The sequence below is a fragment of the Mesitornis unicolor genome, unplaced genomic scaffold (assembly GCF_000695765.1).
Source record: "Mesitornis unicolor isolate BGI_N332 unplaced genomic scaffold, ASM69576v1 scaffold51877, whole genome shotgun sequence".
In the NCBI taxonomy this organism is placed as follows: Eukaryota; Metazoa; Chordata; class Aves; order Mesitornithiformes; family Mesitornithidae; genus Mesitornis; species Mesitornis unicolor.
The window spans coordinates 23,714-46,671 of NW_010198059.1; the positions used below are offsets into that span (position 1 = coordinate 23,714).

Here is a 22,958-nt window from a genome sequence, read left to right on the forward strand (position 1 = left end):
GGAAAGAGCTGCCACCTAACACAGTTCCTTGATAAAAATCAGCTTTCCTGCAAGCCTCTGGGCAGCCCACATCTTCTCAGTTTTAATTTCCTTAAAAGTGGTAGCCTCGTCATCATTCCTGGGTGGCATCATTGCACTCTGGTTGGCAAGTGGAAGCAGCAAACTCACATACTGGATAATCAGATAACCTGATTCTGCCATTTTAGAAGTTTGATTTTAAGACCCTTGGGCTTTCATGTGCCTTTATCACCTCTCATCTCCTTCAGCAAGCACAATATATTGATGGTGAACAGCAGTCCAGAATGGCTTAGAGTCAGAGCAAGATCAGAATCTCCGTTGCTTGGAACAGATGTACCAAGCACAGTCTTGAGGCTGGGAGTGGTTCGAGCTCTTACCTTTCAGAAACTGGCAGAAATCTTGAACTACTACTGCTACTACTACTACTTTATGCAAAGCTGTTTGCACCAAGAAATTAAGCAATCACATTCAACACTTGATAATTAAGAGAACAGTGACAATTTGAAACCAGGAAAACCTTACCTTGTCAGGATGAACAACAAGCACTGCCCGCCTGTAGACCTTCTTCACTTGCTCTGGCGTGACAAGATCCGCCATGCTAACAGGTTTCCACTTGGTCTCCCCTGCCCATAAGACCGTATGCATTGTGGACAGCAAGGCTCTTATATTTCTCTCCTTCCCTTCAATCCATTCCAGGACCTGGAGAGCAGAACGTGAGTCTCAATTTATGCCTTACATTAGGTATTCCAGTAGGAAAAAGTTTCTTCATTTGAATAGCAATGACTCCAAGGAGCATCTTACATTTCTTTCCAAACTTTAGAAGACACTTGTCCGTCTACTTTGTCATTAATTTTTATATCACTGCTTGAAAGTTAAGACACACCTTGAGCAAAAAATACATCTTCACTTAGTAAAACTTATGATCAGTCGTTAGATGGAATAGTCAAAAGATAAATGAAATGTTTAGCTCTGCATCTCTTTAGCAAGTGGAATTGCACACCTCAAGTAAGCTCAACCAGAATTCTGCTGTGGATGTGTATCTTTTGTGAGTTAAGTCTTCTAAAGACTCACGTTGGAGGTTAGCTTCAATACAAATCTTTTTAAGCCCTAAGTCGGAAGCCTCATTTCTCTCCTTGTGCCTATTTGCTACCCACAGTCCAGCAGCCAAATAAAGCAATTTCCACTTTCCTAGGTGATGTGGTCCCCAGGGGTGGTTGCCATCTTAGCTTACGTCTGGGGAAGGGGAGAAGGAAAGGGAAGTAAATGTAAAAACCAAAGCATAAATAGGTGTAACAGTTCCAGGCTGAAGTGAAGTGACTCAATGAAATAAAACTAATCAGAGCAAAGGTAATTGCATTGAGAAGGGAGAATCAGCTGAGTGCTTCAGTGATTCAGCAGCTTGCTGGGGGAAAATGTTGCACACATTAAGTGGTACCCTGTGAATCACTGAAGTTGTACAGCTCATGAATTGAGAAAACTGCTGCCCACTTGATGGCCTGACAGCTGTCCAGCTTGGTTACAAGTGGCACTCACTTTCCAAAGGTAAAAACATTTCCACAAGCTTAATAAAAAAAAAAATCCACTCATTGTTTTCTAGAAGTTCACTTGGCTTTTCATTGGGCTTTTCCTCTGTGTTTTGTATCCTTCTGTAACTATAATTTGTGGTTTCATATTTCAGATGTAGAGCTGGACAGACTGAATTCCCTTCCTTTCATAATAAATCTGTAGCCTGGCCATTTATTAAGGAGAGATGAGAGAAATCCAAAGCAGGCAAGGTTAATGAGACAGAGGATTAGTTCAATTAGCTGTGCCTGCTAAGCAGGGTTGGAATGATGTGACAACCAGCAGCCCTCAGAGTAACACTGAGCCAGCTGCTGTTGGCCACAGTCTGGTTTAGGACAGAAAGGTAACCTTGAAGTTTTAAATCTATTCCAAAGGATGTTCACATCTCCAGGGAAGGCATGTGAGTTTATTATATGAACAAACAGCAGGAAGTCCTCACTTTCTGCCCCAAAACAATCTTATCATGGGGAGAACATCCTTCTTAAGACATTCCCCTGTTTTAGCACACTAAAGTTCGTGCTGAAACAAGAGGATAACTTCTGGTGCTAAATGATCTGAAAGATTTGCTCAGCTGTCTCTCACACAGGACAGCTCATTGCCACCTTTCAGGGGCAGTGTTTCAAGCAACCTCTGGCATGATGAGAACAAAGGACACGTTGAATTATTGTAAGGGCATAAACAAGAATATTGCTTACTTTTAGTTTTTCAGGGTCCATCTCCTTAGCCATTTCTTCTTTTCTCATCTCTGCTATTGTTTTGGGGCCCTTCTTGTCCTTGTGAGCATTAAAACCTTGACCAGATAATAAATCTTCGAAATCTGCAGACACTTTTGGTTTTGAATCTTGATTTAAAAAAAGAAGATTTGAAGTTGTTATCACAATACAGGTTTATTTCACACTGCTTTACTACCCAAGCCACCACCCACACTTATCACCATAACAATCTTCCAGTGTTAATGAGCATGTAGGTTCTCACAGAGGCATAGGCTAATTCTACTTTTGAATTATTATTACTGAAGCCCACTTAGAATACAGGATTTTCTAAGTGTTAGCATGCTTTAGAGTCTGGAAGTGTTGAACTTTATATATCATCAAATGATCAGCATGAGTTACTTGCTTAACCTGTTAAGGTGTTTGAGCATTAAAGCAACATTAGAAGGAGCCAACCTTTTGGATGCTGAACTCCAAGAAAACTTACCAACGTTGGCAGGTCCTTTAGCACGCTCGTTTTGTGCTCCTGGCATCGCTGAGAAGCTCACGTTGTAATTGGGCTTGTTTTGGGGAGAGGCGTGGGGCACGCTTGGCTGCCCTTTGGGTTGCGCCTGCTGCCAGCCATAGCCAGCCCCTTGCTGCCAACCGCTGCCGCCCATGGGCTGGGGAGAGGGTTTCTGCGGCGAGGGGGGGAATCCTCCCCCCATGCCTGTCGGCGTGGTGGGTTTACTGGCAAATGAAGGGCCACCTACAGGGCACAGAGAAAGGAGTCATGGTGGGCATTAGCAAACAGGATCCTGATTTACCTTCCGAAAGGTGAACCTACACAAAGCCCTCCAGGCAGCTAGGTTCGATTTTCAGCTCTGTCAAAAACTTACATTTGCAACAGCAAGCAAAGTCCTTCAACTTTTCTGTCACTGCTCCGTGAGATGCTTAAAAGACAGCACCAGCCTCTAAAGATCACACAGGAATTAGTGTAGAAGCTCACTGGGGAAACGCAGGGAACACTACCAGCAAGTAACTGGGAATCACAGCTGCTGTGGGCTATGGTGGCAACATGGAGTCGATATATGTTGAAATAGTATCTCCTCTTGCTGTGCTGAGGTAATGCAATCCCACAGAGTTGTGTGTTTCAGCACCATATTACTTTAGGGGATGCTCCTCTGGCTTAGTTTGTGGTAGGAGGTAGGCAGTGGTAAAGTTTTATTATTGGAGACCAACATCCACGCTCAACTTTGAGCTCTGAAACGTGTCATGGAAACTGTCTCAAGTGCTTTGACTTAGTCACGAACAACACAAACGTGGTGAAATATCCTGTGCACGCCAAGTCATTTGTTGTTAAACTCCCTAATTTTGCTCCAGAATACACCTCGGTGGCTCCGACGTGGGTCTTGGCATGCTTTTTATTTTGCTCCTGCAGAGCAGTTAGTGATCCACCAGAGGGAACTGGGAAACCTAATTCCAGAACCATGCTGGTACTGACGCAAAGGAGAAAACAAACAACAGATAAAACCACAATGGCTTGCAAAGAGCTGAGGGCTGTGAAAAAGGAGGGAAAAAAAAATCTGTTTACTGGAGACAGAGAGGCCAACATGCTGGGTTTTAAGGAAAACTTAAGTAATTTGTCAGAACTGCCTTTTACCACTGAGTCTGAGGGTTTGCTGATAGCTGTCTGAGATAAAACAAGGAGAAAATGCTTGTCTAAGCAATCAAGTCCTTTACATCCAGGTGCAAATAAAAATGGATTTAGACTCCACCTTTAGATAGTACTGCAAATACATTTGTTTCCTCACAAAGCACAAAAATGAGCCAAGTCTAGAAGGAAACAATTCCTCAAAGACCCCAGGAGCTCTAAAAAGCCAAAATCTCCTCCCAGACCTGTACCAACAATTCTCCAGTTGGAGTAAAACACGGAGTATCCTTAGCCACAAACTGTTCAGACTTACGAGTTGTGGTTCCACTTTGCAAGCCATAGAGCTCAACAGGGTCCCAGCCAGCTGTTAGGAGGGATGTTTTTTTTGATGGAGAATCAGTAAAAGCACAGATTTGTGAGACCTTACAGCAAATCAGGCAGAAGGGAAAGCTTGAAAGCAGCACTGACATGCATTTGGGCTGAGAGGACCCATAGAGCTCTTTATCACGTACCAGGCTGTTCATGCTGTTTCTCTAAAACAGAGCTGGTAATTTTAAAACTTTATTTTTTTAAAATAAGGGATATAAACCTGCTAAGCTTGCTCCAAGAGTCCCCAGATCAGCAAATGGATCCAGCGTTTGAGGTTTAGGCTGATGAGTGGGAGTGCTATGGAGGGATCCTGTAGGGCTTGTGGCAGCTGACTTGCTTCCCACACCTAGGCCACCTTAAAGGGGAAAAAGAAATAGATGAATAAAGAAATGAATGTTTTTTATATACACACACTCACACACCCACGCTTACACACACACACACACACACACACACACACAAACAACTCCGTTTTTATTCCTATTGTACATGAGTGCAGCTCTTACCCAGTGCTCAGCTGCACGATGTGTGTGTGTAGACTGCTGCTAAAATTAAGCGTGCTATTGTGAGGTTCCTAAGCAGTCTCAACTCAGTGTTGGCCCAGACAAGTTGCACACCCACTCACAATTAGGCTCAGCATCAAAAAACGTTCCCTAGACTGTCTGCGGTGACAGAGTAATTATGATAAATTGATACATTTTAGGAACTAGAAGCCTTCAGGAAGCAATTTTTGATAGGACATACATACTCTCTTGAGATTAGAAAGAATTTATGGTGGTGTGGCATCCCAGGAACACAAAGCACTTTCCAGGTTGTTCTTTTGGCTCTCCACTGAAACACAACTATGTACACCCTCACTGAGCATCTGTCTCACCGCACGCCCTGCTTTCTTGAGAAAGGAACCTCAGATTTTTCAGTCTTTCTTGTATTAGTCATGGTGCTAAGCAGCAGAAAGAGGGAACCTGTTCTCTATAGCTACTGATAGCATCTTCCACCTGCCTCTCCTCTCTCAGGGTTCCTTAAGGGTTTTTTATTAAGTGTCCTGAATTTCTGGGATACATACCTGGTTTGTTGGGCCAGTCCCAACCACCGGAAACATCTGGTTGTATGGAAACTGTTGGTGTGCTAGAAGCTAAGCAGAATTATTACATGTAAATATCTCAATCCAGTACAGCAAAACCAACACAATCCAGCATCTAGGAAGATTAGAGGGCAAGCAGCAGCAGAGACAGTATTGTGTGCAGCTACCTACCATTTGCTAATTAAAAATTAATTTTTCCCCCCACAATGGGCATTACAAATTTAATGTTTATTTCTCATCTCATACTCTACAGACGTAAGAGGGAAAGGACACAGATTTACAGTGCTCATTTTATGGTGGTTTTGGTCAGAGGCTTTATGTATTCATTTATAAAAGCCTTACTGCCAGAATAACACACGAGGTTTAGTATTTCTGACAACATCTCGACCCAAGAAAATATTCTACATGTAAAGGGCAAGGATGGAGAAAACTACAACAAAAGAGCCCACACAGCTGTAAACCAGAAAGAACACACACAGTCCTTCCTTTAACCTGTACCAAATAAAGCCTGTACATCTACACAGCTCACCCTGCCAGCAGTTCATTATCTGTAGACACTAGCACTGTAATTTAATACCTCGTCATGCTGGGATACTATTTAAATTCTTCTCATTAGTGCAGCCAGCTCCAAGTGTGACCCAACCGCCTTATTCACAGAGCTAATATCCAATACCCGAGTCTGGCACAGCAAGGACATGAGCAGTGCCAGCAGCACGCTAGTTCCCTCCTTTGTAAGCGAGTCTCTTGCACCCAAGGGATATGTGTTAGATGATCAGACACAAATGAATTTGTATCTGAATGCATTTCAGGTTAGAACATTAAATTTTGGCACAGGGGGAAAAGGGGACAACTGAGGGACATTTCAGACAAAGTAAGAGAAGAAGAAGTCCAACAAAGAAAAAATAAATCCTCCTATTCAAATAACAGTCAAATTCAACTGTGAATTTGGCCAGGATTACTATCAGATCTAAAGAAAGCAGATGCCTGTAACGAAAATCACCAAAGGACGTGTGTTTTCTCTAGCAGGCTTAATATGCCATGCTCTATTTAGCTCAATTAATGGTAATTTTGTTCAAATGAGACCTCATAACCACAGGAATATGCAGGCAAACACTCTTCATCATCTCTTTTTTCATGTATACAAATAGCTTATTAATTAACTATAAGACCTGAGCAAAACTAGCCTCGTCCTACCACACTTCAAATCCCGAATATGCTTGAAGTCTAGAGACAAAAAGCTCTTTCCTGTTTAGTGGGGTTTCTGTGGTTTAGAGTCATTTTATGATAAGCATCGCTTTGTACTTAATAGCTCCATCACTATTTAAAAGCGGCATTTTACATTTACTTAAATACACTGCAAGAGCCTCACTTTCTTACCCATGTGAAAGGGATCGCTGTGCACAGTTGGTGAAGGACTTCGTGTTGCCTGAAGGAAAGGATCACCAGGGACAGCTGATGAACCAAGAAAGGAACCCAGGAGGTCTGGACCAGTTTGCTTAGGGCTACTTCCAAATGGATCAAAGGCAGTGGCTGCAAAAACACATTTGAGAAAGCTAAGTCATTAGCTTGTACAACAAATGTGCTTAAGGGAAAAGGCACTGGTGTGTGGAGAAGAGAACCTAAAACCTGCAGATACCAAATAAGAGACAGCATGCAACCGTGGGAAAGCAACTGGAAAGTATTGATACCCTAGAGAACCACATGACTTGGTCATGGCAACACATTTGCTGATCCCATCTGTCTCTTCCAAAGACAGGGGCTGAATTTAGGAGCAGTCAAAACAAGTATTCAGATACTTGGACACTTCAGATGAAGTTTCAGCTTGCACGTACTGCCAGTACATAAATGAATATTTAAAGGGTGAGTGTCACGAGGATGGAGCCAGGCTCTTCTCGGTGACAAACCGAGGACAAGGGGTAACGGACACAAGCTGGAACACAGGAGGTTCCACTGAAATTTGAGAAGAAACTTCTTCTCAGTGAGGGTGACAGAGCACTGGAACAGGCTGCCCAGAGAGGTTGTGGAGTCTCCTTCTCTGCAGACATTCAAAACCCGCCTGGACGCCTTCCTGTGCAACCTCATCTGGGTGTTCCTGCTCTGGCAGGGGGATTGGACTGGATGAGCTTTTGAGGTCCCTTCCAATCCCTAACGTTCTGTGATTCTGTGAATGGTGAGGAACAGCCTGGAGCTTGGAGGTAGCGCCTGGCACAACTGCTTCCTCTGAAGAGCTGAAGACAGTCCAAGATGATTTTAGGCTGTCAAAGGTTATACATGTTGAGGGTAATAAAGGACCATCTTTTAGAAATAGCTTTAGAAAATAACTGCTATCTTTCCTACACAGCATCACTTGTTACAAAAAGCCAGTTCATCGCAAACTCTATTTTATCAATTTGTTTAGCCTACTGGCTTTCCTGTAAAAAACCCAACAAACCCAACCAGCAAAAGAAAGCCCTGTGAAGTCACTTGAATTCTTACTTGCCAAAAATTAAGGTAAAGAGCATCTTCAATGGAGATGCAACATATACTGCTGTAAGAAAGATACAGCCCTAAGACACTATGCATTATGTTAATACATACTCTCTATTACTTGCTACTTATGCAATGAGTATACAACAGCCACAGCAAGATGAACCTTTTCCATATACAAGTGGCCACTGAAACTTGTATTCTCCCTTCTCCTGTGTCCAGTCCTGTCTCCTCTTCCCTCCCTTCACAAGTCTCCGCATAAAGAGATTACAACTGCTCCTGTCCCTTTCGCTTTGAAAAACACCATAGGCAAATCTGGTCTTTGAGCATTCTAGCAGATAAACTCCCCAAACTTGCAGTTTTTTATCCTAGTGAGGAAGGAGGACTCAAGAAGAGTCTTCAGAAATTGGCTGCAAGGCCATCTTGTGGTAGGTGCCTCTGCTGCCACAGCCCCAGCATTGCCCAGGCCTACGCCTCCTTAACTAAATGAAAAAAAAAAAAACAACCAACATTTCTGCACAAGAAGGTTGGCAGGAGCTGCAAATGCTTTAAGTTATTAGCTGCTGAGAACAAGTTAAGCAAACATACTGCGCTCTTTGAATGAGGAACGCGTTTACAACATCAGCTCTTAAACTGCAACATAAAGGATGAGGCCAAACTGAACACTGGTGGGCTGTGCAGCTCGAGGCAGTGCAGAGACCTCCTGGCAGATCCAGACACTTGTTCCCATTTTACCTTTGGCTAAACTGACTACCTCTTCCCTCAGTGAATCGGAGCAACTCAGACTGGGCTCTTCACCAGTTCACTTTAAAATGGTTTTCACTTCCTCTCCTCCATTCACTTAACCCTCCAAAAGACCCCTAGTATCTTCCTAGTATCTATTCAACCACTCCTTCTGCCAGCCTGATCTCAGTCTGTCTTTGAAGAGACAAAAGATCTTCTTGTATTTCCTATCTTTGTCTGCAGAAAGACCAGAAACAGCAGAACTGTGTAGCCATGTTTCATAGTCCAGGACCAGCATCATAGCTCCAACTCCCCTAAAGTTAAAAATGGAGTTCAATTCAAACTGCTATGGGTCTACCCAAAAACCTAACAGGCTTTTTTTAAACTAATACTTGTTCTCATACTCATTATTGGACACATTATAAGAGCAAGATTTATTGTCTCCAATGGCTGTCAGTGTAAAGAGCCAGCCAAACACTTGATTTTAGGGAACAACCTCGATAGTCTCATTTGTGTTCATGAATGTGAAGATGCACCAACTCCTGCCTCAGAGCAGAGGAGCTGTCTGGCCGTGTGGATCCCACACAGCTCTTAATGTTCATGAAATGAGCATATGCAAGAGGAACCCAGCAGATTACCCAAGTGGGGTTCTCAAAGCATGTCCTCCACCAAGTCAAGCACCAGGCATAGCCACTATTACCTTCTCCTACTCTTGGGGACGGGGATGGGGATGCCGAAGCTGCGGAACGCCGAGGGGTTGACTGCACAGATCCAGGCCCCCCCACATGGAAGACCTCCTCAGCAGCAGGCTGTCCACTTTGGCTCTGGGACCCACCAACCCCAAACAGATCATTCAGCAAGTCTGAGTTAGAGGGGGCAGCAGTGGGCTGTGAGGGAAAATTCTTGCTCATAGGGCTACCATCCAGGCCCAGCAGGTCCACGTCTTCGGGCGGAGGTGGTGCCGGAGGCTCTTGCTGCTTTTTGCTGTGTTTTGGTGTCCCGTGAGGCTTTTCACCACTGGCATTACTGTGCTGACTGGAAAGGGACAAGAGTTCGTCATCTGACTGTTCGCTTTCCTCATGCACCAATGCTGCTCGATCCTCTGAAGTGGGGTGAGAGCTACTTTTGTCAGATTTCTGATCTAAATGATGATTGAAAATAAAATTAGGCAGCTGTTAGTTTTGTCATCACAAAGGTCCTGTAAAAAATCAGCTTACATGCAGAACAAAAGGCTACTGAGAAAACCACAGCAGCATTTTGCTGGATTTTAAAATAAAGAGTCCTTTGCAAAGATTAAGTTAAAGTCTTTGCTGGTCGGTATCGTAAGGAGCCAGCTTTATTGATCAGGAAACAGAGACAGAGGTTAATTGACTCTTCTAAACCTGAAAAGCCAGCAAGTGTAAGGCCTGCAGACACAAACTAAACAAGTGTCTGGGTCAAGACCAAGCATCCAGGATGATCTCCAGCCAACCTCAAAATCCAGGCAAAATCAGGCTCCTTGAAAAGAAGCAAGGACACAAACCACCCTCCAAGCTGTGCCCATAAGGACCTCTTATGCTGGGCTCCCACCAACAATGGTGCTGGTGTCAGAAGAGGAACCCTGCATTCAGCAGCACTGTAGAATTTTCAAGGTGTTTGGCATTATTAAACAGGCTCTAAAAACAAACTTTCTCATAGCACTATATCTAAGTGCAACATTATAAAGACAGCTTAAATTTGGTTTTAGCACCAAGGTCGAGGGTGAAGATGTCACTAGAATGATGAACACTAGAACAATGTCAGTTATTATCATACACTGCACAAGCAGGTCATGTTTGAAGAGGACAGTGTAGGAAATTAACTCCCACTCAGTTGCAACACAGGGGCGTAACCAGCAGTTCCCTGTGATCTCATGGGAAAGACATGTTACAACCAGGTCCTTCAGCCTGACTCTGCTCCAGGGAGAGGGATATAAAAACAAAAAACCCCACCCAACAGAAAGCCTTGTTTATCTTTTTCAGAGCAGATTTTGCTTTGAAGACCAAGTCTGCATACCTTGCCAGCTGAGAGATGAGAAGAATGCACTCTGTCCAACATTTCTTATGTTATCCTGGGGTGAATCAGTGGGACCTCTACCTGCAGCACAGGGCCCCGGATACATCAATAAAGTCAGGCAAAACAGGCAGGTAAGCATGTAAATTAGGCAGGCAGACCTGTGAGCTCTTACCTGCCAAAGCAAGAGTGTCCTGATGCTCCTGGTGAGAGGAGAAGAGAATGGATGGGTTGATGTCTTTTGTCGTGAAGTTCTCCCATGGGGGAGTTAATTCGGTTTGTCTATCGGTAGACTGTATTTCTATCTCCAGTATAACATGAAATAGCTGAGGATACTTGTCTGGAGAGTCACAGGCATCCAGTTCAGGCCTAAATGGGGACACGAGTTGTTCAGAAATTATACTTCTGCAAAGCTATATGAAGTCTTTCAATATATGCACACAGACTTCTCACATTTAGTCTGTGAATATTCTCCTTCAGCCTTCATAAGGCTTTTATGCTTCAGGTTTGATTAACGTTCAGCTTAAAATACTCACTTGGTGAATTTCAGTGTGGTTGTTCCCAGGGCTATGAATCCAGTATGAAATTGAATTTGGAATATTTGTGTGTTGGTCATCTGAAAAAACACAGAGCACCACACTGAACAAGTGCTTGAATTCATTAAATTCCAATATTTGTTTATAGCACATGCAGACAGTTCGTTAAGCCTACCTCACTACCAGTTACTATATAGACTAATTACAACTACTACATAAGCTAATTTATTCTGCTTGTGCTACAGAAAGCAGAGCTTTTCCTTCTCAAACACAAATATTTCCATCTGCCTTAAATTCTGCTGCTGCTGCCTCCACACAGCACTCAGGAATACATCTTCATTCCCTGCTTATCTTCATTTCTGGAGTCTACTCGACATTTTAGCTCTTTAGAAACTAAACTGGTATCTGTTTCCACTGAATGGAGAAAGGTTTGTACCCCAGGAAAATACACAACCCTTTCACTTGCAGTAGAGGCTTCATCTATAGCAAAAATGGCACCAATGACAAATTAAGAAGAGAAAAAACATTCATTGGTCACTCTGCAACTTAAACACTAATATTTTGATAATTTTCCTGATGGTATGTTCAAGAATTCAGAATAAAGTATTGGTGGATAGAGTGACACTCTAAGTGTCTAAGTGCAAAGGAGGTGGCACTCAAAGCAGAGGGGACAAAACTTGGATCTTCCCTCACTTTTTATGCTTTAAATTTTTAATTTAAACAGGTTATCTCACCGAGTGAGCCAATCGACCCTCATCACTACAAAGGCTAATAGAGCAACTTTGTATATGACAACTGTGGATGCAGTTTTTGCAGATCTCAGTTTTCTAGTCTGAACAGACTGGGTTTCCAAATTCCAAGTTACAAGAGCCATAGAGCAGCATCTTAAAGTCAGTTTCAAAGCCCAGAACAGCACAGACCAATGCATATTTTCGCTTTCAGCACTGCTACTCTGTTCTGGGAAGGAGATATCAAGAGGAACCCACTCCGGCACTCCTCTATTCTCTCTCCCCAGTTTCCACTGTCTCCCAGTTCTTTGATCTGCTAGCATTAAGAGGCCTTTTAGCTATGAAGAGGGTGGCCATCTGACCAGCCTGCGGCTTAAACGGTCTTCCTCATGACTGACCAATCTACACATGCTGCCTTTTTGCCCCAGTGACCAAAAAAAAGATTGAAGGCTGCTCTAGAGCAAGCAAAACAAACACCATGCAGGAGCAATAGCTCAGTAAGTCATTCTAATTTGAGCAAAACAAAATCTTCTCCCATCTTCTCAGAGTGTGTAGGTAGAGGCTTTGGTTGTGGTTTGTCCCGAGCTGGTTACTGATGGACAGTTTCTGTCTTCTAGACCAGCTGGAAAGTTCCTATCACACTATTCAGTAGGCACCATCTCCATAAAGAGATACCAGAGGCATCATGGACTTCTCCATATGCAGTTCTTTGTTTTCACTTGGCACTGCACAAATCTGCGTTATGTCTGCTGTCAAGTAAGGAAACTTTCATCGCAAGTGCCACGTGCATTCTTAGATCCCATATTTAGCCATCTCTTAGTTAGCTACATTGCTTCTACCGTGCAAGAGAATTTAAACAAACTCCTACTTTTGCTTGAAGGCGTCCCCCAATGGTTGATCTCATGTGGTAGACAGAAACAACAACATCTCCGTGCACAGTGGCTCCCAGTGGGATCAGGACTTTCCCTTCTTGCACGCGGTATTCTCTTTGAAAGGAAGAGAATGAAATCCAGCGTTAAGCTCCTTTCCACAGTGCCATTACCACCCATCAACAGTATCAGCGTGAAAGCTATCATCTTGTTCAGGCCAAGCAGACACAAGGGGCATTCAGCGCTCTGTTAATGTTCAGGTTAGTTGAAAAGGGAAACATTTCACAGGGGAAAACAAGACAGCACCGAATTATCTCTATGAAGCTATCCCACCACCCGACAACTTCAGACTCGCTCTGGCAGCTTATTTCAACCTCCAATTAATAAATGCCCTCCATCATTTATCAGGCAATCCAGCAATGACTGCAGCACAGATATTAGCTACATTACAGCAAAATGAAAGCCTCCTTGCATTAAGCTCCTAAGGATGGTAGGAGATGACAGCAACTCACTTCATTCTTTCATACTCCTGGGCAGTGGTGAGAATTCTGGTTTCTCCGCTGAGGATGTCGCAGAAGGGCCGGCACCCATTTCGTTGCTTGTTGAAACAGGGGACTGGGCTGAGGGTGACTGACTTAATCGTGAGTGGTTTGCAGTGAGGGATGACAGGTTTGTCTGCTATTAGATCGCAGATGTATCCTATGTATCTGCAGACAGAGAGAGCCATTACTGAAATCCCCATGCCAGGTGACTAATTTTTACCCTGAACTTGAAGTCACAGAATCACAGAATATTAGGAGTTGGAAGGGACCTTGAAAGCTTATCCAGTCCAACCCCTGCCAGAGCAGGATCACCCAGACCAGGTCACACAGGAACGTGTCCAGGTGGGTTTTGAATGTCTCCAGAGAAGGAGACTCCACAACCTCTCTGGGCAGCCTGGGCCATGCTCTGTCACCCTCACAGTAAAAAAGATTTTCCTTATCTTCAGGTTGAAGTCTACCTTGAAATCTAGTGGAAGTGGGGTTCTTTCACAGCTCCAGGACTGGAGTTTCCATGAACTCCAGCATCCCTGCAGCTGGCATAAAATACACATTTCTATTTCTATTTAATTACAAGAGCTGGAGCTCAAGAGGAAGGAAGTTGGCCTTTAGCTCTGAGCTGGAGCTCACCTCTCCTCATCTTTTAGGAGAGAAGGTGCTGAGCAATGGTTTGCTGGTTTACCCTTCTATTTCACCTGCACATAACAGATTAATTATTTCATTAGTCATGTACTGAAGGACCATTACTATTATGTACATAACACCGCATCTTTAGGTTGCTCTGACAGGCAGTTTTTCCTCTGCTTAACGGACATTGTAAGAGAGATGTTTTTATTACAGTGTAAACTCCTGCAAAGATGAAGCTTACAGAGAGAGGGATTCACTGAGGCCCTCTTAACTACAGGTTTGTCATCTTTCCTGAACCACTGTGCAAAACTATTGCAACATTTAATTTTGTTCCTCCGTTACCATTACATCAATGTAGGTAAGTGGCCGTAAGCATTAGTTAAGACCTGTCAAAGCTAAGTGCCACAGCTAATGCATAGGTACTGCTCAGGCAGCTCTCAGTGTGAGGAACACAGCTTGCTTGTGTAGGGTTTAGCCAGGGTCCTCTACCTCCTGTGAGATGGCCACAGCACAATTCCAGGTCTCTTTGTGTTCAGCAACTGCATAGCAGGGCCTGGGCTAGAGAAGAGGTGACAGAAGCAGAACATTGCACTGACCAGAACGGCTGAGGCTGCACGGCCATCCTGCAATGGAAAAATACAAGGGGAGGAAAAGAAAATGTGTAAGTAGTATCAGAGACATCCTTTGAATTTCAGCAGAACACTCTCCTCTCTTCCTCAAATAAAATAATTTCTCCAGAAAGACTAGGCTTGACCTAGACCGCAAGATGATGAGGAATTGCTAATGCTGCGTCATTTGTTTAATTCCTAGGACTTCAGTGAGTGGTACTGGCCTGGATCAAAGCTAAGATAATATCCAGTAAGCAGCCAAATCTGAGAATGGTTCAGATGTGTTTTGAAAGCCCAGAAGTACGTTTTGCCTACAAATGTTGGTGTTTCATGGCTGCTCCCAAGCTCTAATATAATTATTTCAAACATAGGCCTGGAATGGATAACAGGGGTCAGTGTACACCTGTCCCACAGCTGCAGGCAGTCCTCTAATAGAAATTTAACCTAGAAGAGTTCACAAACAAAAAATACAGCCCAAGGCTCCCTCACCCAAACAGCTCCACAGCCCTCAACCCACAGATTGCTCCTGAGCAAATCTGAGTTTCATTTCAGTTGATGATGAAGGGAAGTGTGTTTGCTGAGTTAGACTGATATAAAAAGACCAGAATTATAGAAACGGCAGAAAAGAATCAAAGTATCCCCAGGACATCAGAGGCAATGAGCCATAGGGACCATACCCCAGCTCTAGTGAGTCAAAAGAAAGGCTTTGCCATACCAGAGCTGACCCAGACCCCAGTAAACCATGCTCAAGGTGAACAGAATATTCATTTTTAAGGTTTGCCCCCAGCCCGTTGCTCCAAAAAGATCTCTCGGGTTCATTTAAACTAAGTGGGCTTCTGCAGCCTCCTTACAAAGGATTATAAAGGACTCCCTGTCCTTTACAGCATTATCCTGATATTCATTGCTCAAAGGACAGTAAAGGAATTTGATTCTTGAGCGAGATTTCCAGGACTGGAGACATCGAGTGCATCTTTGTCTCTGTTTGCACTGAATTTATATGCTATAGCTGCTGGCTGTGCTATACAAGGCAGAAATGCCAGATTTATGTGTGAGGTCTATGCAGTCTGGGATCAGTCACTTCCCCTGTTCCTTCCAGTTTATGCTGATCAGGGCTGACAGCCTCCCAGATTTAATGTAGGCTCCACGATCAAACCAGAACTCTCTGGGGCATTACTGTCAATCTTAAAGGTTGTATGGGATAAAGTTAGGCATATAGAAGCACACCACACTCATGCATTCTATCTGCAGGTCACCTAGTACAGAATAACCCTTGCAGGGGATTTAGCAACCATTTCAGCTGTGGTGCACAAAGAGGAGCAAAAGTCAACTGGATTTCTTCAGCCAGACCCAAAAAGTAGTGACCACAAGAGACTTTATCAACCTCACAGTTGGACAGATTTCCCAAATACATGTTTTTTCTCCAATTTCCATCAGTAATCTTCAGTCTGAAGGCTGCATTTTGTCCTGTGACTACTTACGATAAAATAAAAAGCTATAGCAAGCTGACAACTCTTATGGTTGGTTCTTGGGTGAAGCTCAAACCTTTTTGCTACTCATCACCTCCGGTAGTTCACTGCTACAATGACCTCTCTTGCTTTGCCTTCCTGCTTCTCCTTCTGTATTGGGCCTTTCAGCTTAGCTACATAGCTGCACACTGAAAACGTTATCCCTTTCTGTCCATTCTATTGCATTTCTTTTTCTTTTAGAAATTGTCACTATCCCTGTACACAGACTCCAGACAGGCAATATGCAATATGCCTTTGTGCTTCATAGGTCCAAAAATGTGGCTACTTTCTGGCGTGCTTACCATGCAGTGGATGACACAGACGTTTTTGGGGTTCTGCTGGAGCCAGTTGTGCATGTTCTTACAGACAGCGTAGAGGTTGTGCAGACTGGGCGCTTGTCGGACGGGCCAGCTACATTCGGATACCTACAGGAGTGGCACGGTGAACAAAAGCCAGCTTCAGAAGAGCATTAAACAAGGCATGCTTTTACAAATGCTTTCTGCCAAGAAACGTACTTCTCTTTTACAACCTAGAATTATGTGTTCAAAACCTACTCCATCTCTTCTCATGCATAATTCTGCTCTGTGACTTTCATGAATTATGAGACAAACAAAAAAGTATTCTCAAATGACATGATATCGATGTATTGTCATTGACTACATATTTTTAAAAAATTACATTCCAAGTCCAATTATCTCAAGCGGCCTTTCATAACACTCCAGTCTCATACCAGTGCCTTGGTTCCTGCTACGTCCAAAGCCTTTGTACAACTTGTCCCTAAAAACTAAGGCCCTGATTTTCAAAGGATACTGAGCATCTGTTGTTCTGTTATTTTGTGTCATAGGATTTTCAAGCCCTATTTGACAGATTAGGCTGATGAAGTGGAAAACTTCTGTTAAAAAAAAAAATCATATCTGTGTCTAGTTAAGATATGAGCCAGAAAAATGAAAGACTTCATAGAGCTGAAACCCCATAAATCCTGAAGTATCCCCAGTTGCTATTCATCGATGTACTAGTTCTGAGTCATCACACTTATCTCAAGAACAGTCCTTGCAGTCAAACAGCACATCAAATAGCCTTCTACGCGCATCTCTGTTTCATCTGGTTTTAATCAAAAATATCTTTTTTAAAAAGGCATTTCTGGCTAGAAGTCTGAAGGAGAAACGTCACGAGGCTTGTCCTCAAACAAAAAACCAGTCTCTCTCTCAGCTGATGTTTGGCTTCTGTTTAATGGGAACCGGGGCAGGAAGGAGATGGTTTGCCTGGATGGATGTTCTGAAATAGCCATATGATTTCCATACCTGACCCGGTCATCTCTCAGAGGAAGGAAGTGCTCCAGGTTTCATAAAACTTGAATTTAAAGTTTCTCTTACATTCACCTGCACAACATCTTATAGCAGAAACAGGAATCCTGACTCAAACTGGAGCCGTGCCAAGCTGTGTTTTGTCTCAAACAACGGCTCCAATGACACCCAGGGGATGCAGGGACAGCACAAGCAGCAGCACCACCTCACCCAGCGCATCTGTCCTGCTGCCAGCTGGTGGACCTCTGCTTAACGTTTGGGAGATCTAATTGAATATCTGATTAGGTATTGGTCTAATGGCTTTTTAGACTCATGAAAGTTTTTGATCTCCACAATATCCTCAATTTTGGCTGTGCACCTGGTGAAGTAGCACCGGTTTTGCATTGTAGAGCTACCCAACAAGTCAACCCATGCTCGAGCTTTGGAAGGCAACAACCAACCATTCCCTGTTTACTTTCTCCACAGCATTATCCTCATTACCCCATCTCCTCCTGTCTCGCCAGCTGTAGTTTATTTCATTGCTCCTGCTGTATACCTTTTATTTTCCTTTGCTTATTCCTCTTCTCTGCCTTTTCAGGAAGGACCAAGGGAGCACAAAACACCCAAAGGTTCACTATGTGGTAACCCTCAGCCAGCGATAGCTTTGTTCTGCGCTGCTGCAGTTATGGGACCATCGTAAAATCTGAATTACACTGTGATCTTAAACATTTATTCAATTCTTTAATAGAGCCAGATGCCATAAATAACAGATTATTTTATATTATCAATTATTTGATATTATCACACCAACTATTGTATTCTTTTATATCAAGCAGAAGTTTTCTCCTCCCAACCCCAAACACTTTTGCAGCTGGCTTCTGGAAGCACAAGATCCACATGCAATTAGACCACAAAAACACAATTCGGATTCCAAGCGGCTGTTAGAATTAACATGGCCAGTGACCCTTTCACTGATGATCTTCTGAATAGACCTCATGACAACACACTGTCAGGCATCTGGAAAAAGCCATTATCACTTACCAAGTAAATAATACACATTTCCCAACAGTCCATAATTATATATTTACTTTGCCTATAATTACACATCTGCCTGCTGGATCACAATTAAGAAATTAAACATGCACTATGTAGCATTTCATTTATTTCAAATACAACTTCACCACTATTCATGAAAGACAGCCTTAGGAAAAGTAACAGGAATTCTTCTAGAGCTTTGGGAATAAGCAGCTAGTGCTTGTTTCACTTGAGCAGTAGGGCAGCAACGGCCAAAAACGTGCCCCATCGGGGACTTTGAAGTTTGGTTTGTTTAATGTTATATTTGAGTTTCCAAACTGCTCACACTTCCCTGAGCGGACCTGAGCTCTTCTCTCCCACCAGGAGAGCACAACCGGATCTGAGCAGCAGTTTTTAGTGTTCATCATCCCCTCTTCTCCTCAATAGATCAATAGTCAGGGCACTTGGGACATTGTGCCCCACACAGCCACGTCAGGGCAGGAAAATGGCCCAGCGTGACATGGGCTGTCATCTTCCTTCTGTGCCACCATGAAGCAAAGTGACCTACTTTGATCTTAAGGGAAAAAAAGTTTTAAAGAAGATAGGAATTCAAAAGCCTTTCACTTCAAAGAAGAAGTGTCTGTCTCAAAACTCATTGCTCATCCAATGCAGAAAACACTCTTAACATGATTTCACCTCCTTGGTAGGCCATTAGTATTTTTTCCAATATAAATTGAGTTCAACCTCATATTTATAATTGTTTCATGTTTCATCTGATCTCATGTATTGTGTTCTGCACATTTAATTTTCCTGAAAAGTACTTGAGTCATTACTTCCTAGCCTGTAAACCGAAAAGACAATAGTTCAACAAAAGATGCATCATTTTCTTCCTGTGTGTGTTGAGGCAATAGCTTACAAAGCACCTACTCATGCTTTGAAAACGACACACAAAGTCTCCTGTCAAGCTTTGGGTAGGGTAGGAGATGGTTATGGTCAGGTATAGTGCTGGGCTTTCAAAAGTAGTTCTATTTTTCTCCTACCAAGTGATGCATCACAACCAAGCAAGACTGAAGATTGAGAGCCCTTCATATCTTTTAATTCATCTTTCCCATTCATTTACTTATATTTGAAATCATGGCTGGTTACTGATTGCCACTGAGAAATTCACTTCAATTGCGAGTGACTAATTTTTGGTGATCAGAGCAATTGCTGAAGAGACACTCAGCTCTATTTCAGGTTAGAATGAAATTAGGCTTTTGCAGCATGAGATTCGCTTACCCTGACCGAGGGTTAAGCCTGGCAACTGCCATTGCCTTTTTCATTGAAAGCAACAAAAAATAAGAAAATTTTAAAAGAAAAAAAAATTATCACTGCCTTGTGGGAGACGGCAAGAACTGAAAGATTAGATCTAATCTTGCATTTCAACAGCAGCGTTTCATAGAGATTTCCTCTAAAAGCCATTAATGAACCAGAGCCTTGTGATGCTCCCGTATGCTGTTCTGGTTTTAGAGAAGGAAACTGGGGCAGAGAGTGGAGATGGGTTTTTAAAGTCACATACCAGTGGAAGAACCAAGATGCCCCTCAGACCCAGTTTCTAGTCCTCTGCTTTGCCTGCTAAGGGCTCCTGCTTGATTAAGTCACAACTTGAAAACAATCTGCCTTCTTTTATTGGCAATTTCTTTCAAAATACTTTCATTTTACTCCTTATTTCTCTGCAGCAGCTTCTAACAGCTATGTAGGAGTCAAGAGCAGCACAGGCTCAACTCTGTGCAATGCCATGTACTCTCATGGGCTCCTAACATAAGCATCATGCCCTGAACCTCCCAGCTCTTTAATCCCATGGTCCCAGGCATCAGCTAAAACCCAGAAGTGACCATAGCAGCTTAGAAACACTCATAATACCTTTTTCATCTTATATTCTGCCCCTTTCCCCAATAATTTTTACTCCCTGCTCCATTAATATCTGAGAAGACACTCACCCGGTTGTGAAACTTGGCACTGCGATAGTACTTGGGTGACAAGTTGAAGACTGTGTAGTGGTCAGGATGCCTGGAGTCCAAAAATGTCCGTACATCTTCAATGTGGTTCCTGAACCCCAGCTCAACACCTTCGGCCGGAAAAGACATCACTGGGGACACAAGAAGAAGCCAGGCTGAGCATGCACCATAATGTGGTTATGGACTCCTGAACCCTGGGGTACGACAGGTTTGATTTATCCGATAAGCAGCACTTACCTATAATTCTTGAGGTAATGTATGAAATATCTAGCTCCCCCTTGGTGTAACTAAAAGAAGACAAAGTAGGAGACAGGAATTATGCACATGTTTACAGAAGACAGCACAGCAAAAGAACCAGAAGAGTGTTTTCCCACAAAGATCTGCTTCTAACACAAGGAAAGAATGATCTTAAAACTGATTTTTTGTACTTTGTCATTAGAAGAGGGTACAAACAGCTTCCTGCAGACAGTGCCCCAGGCTTCCCTCCTACATAGGCCATTAACTGGATACGGAAGCTTGCAAAAACTGTCCTTTTGTCATTAATTTTCAGTGCCAGTTTGCAGGAGAAATCTCCAGTAGTTCACCACTTCACAGATCCCTCAAAGCCTCTAAGGTCCTGCACGCATTAAGTTTCATTAATTTATTGCAGCCCCACATCCCTCAGAGGCAGGTGGTGTGCCAAACACAGGGGACAACGCCAGCAGGGGTAACCAAAGCAAAGTCACCTCAGCTTTTCAAAGAGTGAATTTAGCAAAGGGAACAGCGACATCAGCAAAACCAAAATCCTCCTCGCACAGCAAAAAGAAGGTACACAAGAGCCAATTTTCAATGTCAAAATATTTAAGTGGTGCCTTAGAAGCACCCCCCAGGGGTCAGTGAAGGAATTGGAGACCAAGTGCTCCCTTTTCACTGGGGGGGAATTCCAGATTTCAGGATGTTGATGCTCACTTACAATGAAGCTTAGGTTTTTTTACTTTGGTTTTTCTGTTACCTTGAGGCCAAATATCAATTATAAGATAGAATTGAGGAAGCTGCATGTGATTTTGACCTCCTTCCTTCATTAGGTTAACTGGAAGTTGGGCTGTGATTTTACCTGCATTAGGCAGCTTCAGCTGTACTGTACCTGGCAACAGATTGCATGACCTTTGAAGATGTATCCTTCAGGGTATCCTTCAGGTTATCCTTCAAATTGCTGAAGAGTCTCCCTGCTCCTCCTTTCACCATATCTAGCAAGCCTCCCCCATAGCTGGACTCCATGTCTGGTGATGAGGCACCTTTGAGTACAACAAAACCAAAGCCAACATCATTTATTTGGAACAAAGCCACAGAGCCAACAAACTTGCTGCTCTACTCACACCGAACGTATTTGCATGTGCTGCTGCGTGTCGAGCATAGCGCAAAAGTGGTTTTTAAAGTCATCATTTTCCAAAGATTATAGAGGATGTTCTTGCCAGGTGGTTCTCAGCATTGTACGTAGTGTTCAGTATCAGTACAGTATGGACAACCACCACACAAGCTCCCTCACCTCTCAAGCCAACCCAACACAAGACCAGCTCTTCAGCACGCAGCTAATTTGCAGATCATAACCAAGACCAACTCAACAACAACATCCACAGGGGTAAGAAAAAGCCACTAGTAGATACTACAGCTCTTCGGTGTAATTATCACAGCTACCAGTTTGACTGGAACTAGAAAACTGAAGGTAGTCTTGTGACCATCCATTGCTATGGGTATAGAAGTCATCAGAGTGATTTTAAGCCACTTAAAGAGTTCAGTTAGATTTGCTCGAGTGAAAGAAGATAAATGCTTGGGTTTTGGTGAGAAGGAAGTTCAGGAATTAAGCTTTCCAGGTGAGAATGAGACCTTTTTGGATATTTGTATGTTTGCAGCCTTAGTAGAGGATTCGGCAAATTGCAGAGGCTAAAGCAGAGCAGGGCTGACCTCGGTAAGCTTTTCCTTCACAGCTTGAAATGGCACCAAGCTGCAAAGTCAACAGGAGATTAGCACAGCCCAGGAGCCATTTAGCTTGTTATTTTTTGGTGGACTGTGAAATGGCCTTACACCTCAGGTGACTGCATTTTGCAGTTGTAATAACTATTCCACTATCTTAACCAAGCACCAATTCGTCACAGCCTTCCTTATTATACCAGTGCTGTGTTAATAGCTACATTCTCAGAAAAGCAGAAGTCTCATCAATTGGATGTAAACTTGAGTAAATGGGGCTTTGTTTTGCTGCAGAATTAAGTTGCTAGACGCACACCTAGTAAAATCATATTTTAACTGCTTATTAGCTACAAATTAAGCTCTTGACTTGTTAAAGATTGCTTTCTGTTCACTAGGCCTCAACTATTTTGATCTTAGTGAACTTTTAACTTCATTACTGTAATTACACATTTGTTACGCTGTTATGACAGATCAATCAGAAGATCTAGGTCCACCAGCACAGCAAATTAAGCAACAAGCAGCCTGTGTAAATGCACACCACACTCTCGGGTAGTCTTATAATGGAGATGGTATCTGCTACGAGTTGCCTTTTCCAGAGCACCCAGAAAGTTTGAGAACATCTGTCCTGCTGTACAGCCATGGGACAGCTGCTCTGTAAAACAAACATGCTGGTCATTATTAATTACTCTGGCATCCAGAAATGGGGATGATTTA

At 43.1% G+C, this 22,958-nt stretch overlaps 1 protein-coding gene across 2 annotated transcripts in view; it reads right to left on the reverse strand.

Moving 5' to 3' along the window:
* Positions 1 to 21,569, reverse strand: part of DNAJC6 (DnaJ (Hsp40) homolog, subfamily C, member 6) — a 24,155-nt gene extending 2,586 nt beyond the window's left edge. The window contains exons 1-17 of one of the 2 annotated variants that reach the window (XM_010189013.1): positions 21,424 to 21,569; positions 20,538 to 20,587; positions 20,283 to 20,431; positions 16,309 to 16,431; positions 14,383 to 14,516; positions 13,240 to 13,434; positions 12,727 to 12,844; positions 11,131 to 11,210; positions 10,770 to 10,963; positions 10,598 to 10,678; positions 9,264 to 9,704; positions 6,770 to 6,904; positions 5,357 to 5,425; positions 4,523 to 4,648; positions 2,779 to 3,039; positions 2,277 to 2,422; positions 541 to 717 (exon numbers count right to left, since the gene is read on the reverse strand). In XM_010189013.1, coding sequence (XP_010187315.1) covers positions 541 to 717; positions 2,277 to 2,422; positions 2,779 to 3,039; positions 4,523 to 4,648; positions 5,357 to 5,425; positions 6,770 to 6,904; positions 9,264 to 9,704; positions 10,598 to 10,678; positions 10,770 to 10,963; positions 11,131 to 11,210; positions 12,727 to 12,844; positions 13,240 to 13,434; positions 14,383 to 14,516; positions 16,309 to 16,431; positions 20,283 to 20,431; positions 20,538 to 20,587; positions 21,424 to 21,557 — 2,613 coding nt within the window. In that variant the 5' untranslated portion in view covers positions 21,558 to 21,569. Of the gene's footprint in view, positions 1 to 540; positions 718 to 2,276; positions 2,423 to 2,778; positions 3,040 to 4,513; positions 4,649 to 5,356; positions 5,426 to 6,769; positions 6,905 to 9,263; positions 9,705 to 10,597; positions 10,679 to 10,769; positions 10,964 to 11,130; positions 11,211 to 12,726; positions 12,845 to 13,239; positions 13,435 to 14,382; positions 14,517 to 16,308; positions 16,432 to 20,282; positions 20,432 to 20,537; positions 20,588 to 21,423 lie in introns of both variants that reach the window. The other variant, XM_010189014.1, reaches the window with a different exon arrangement.
* Positions 21,570 to 22,958: the final 1,389 nt, after the last annotated feature.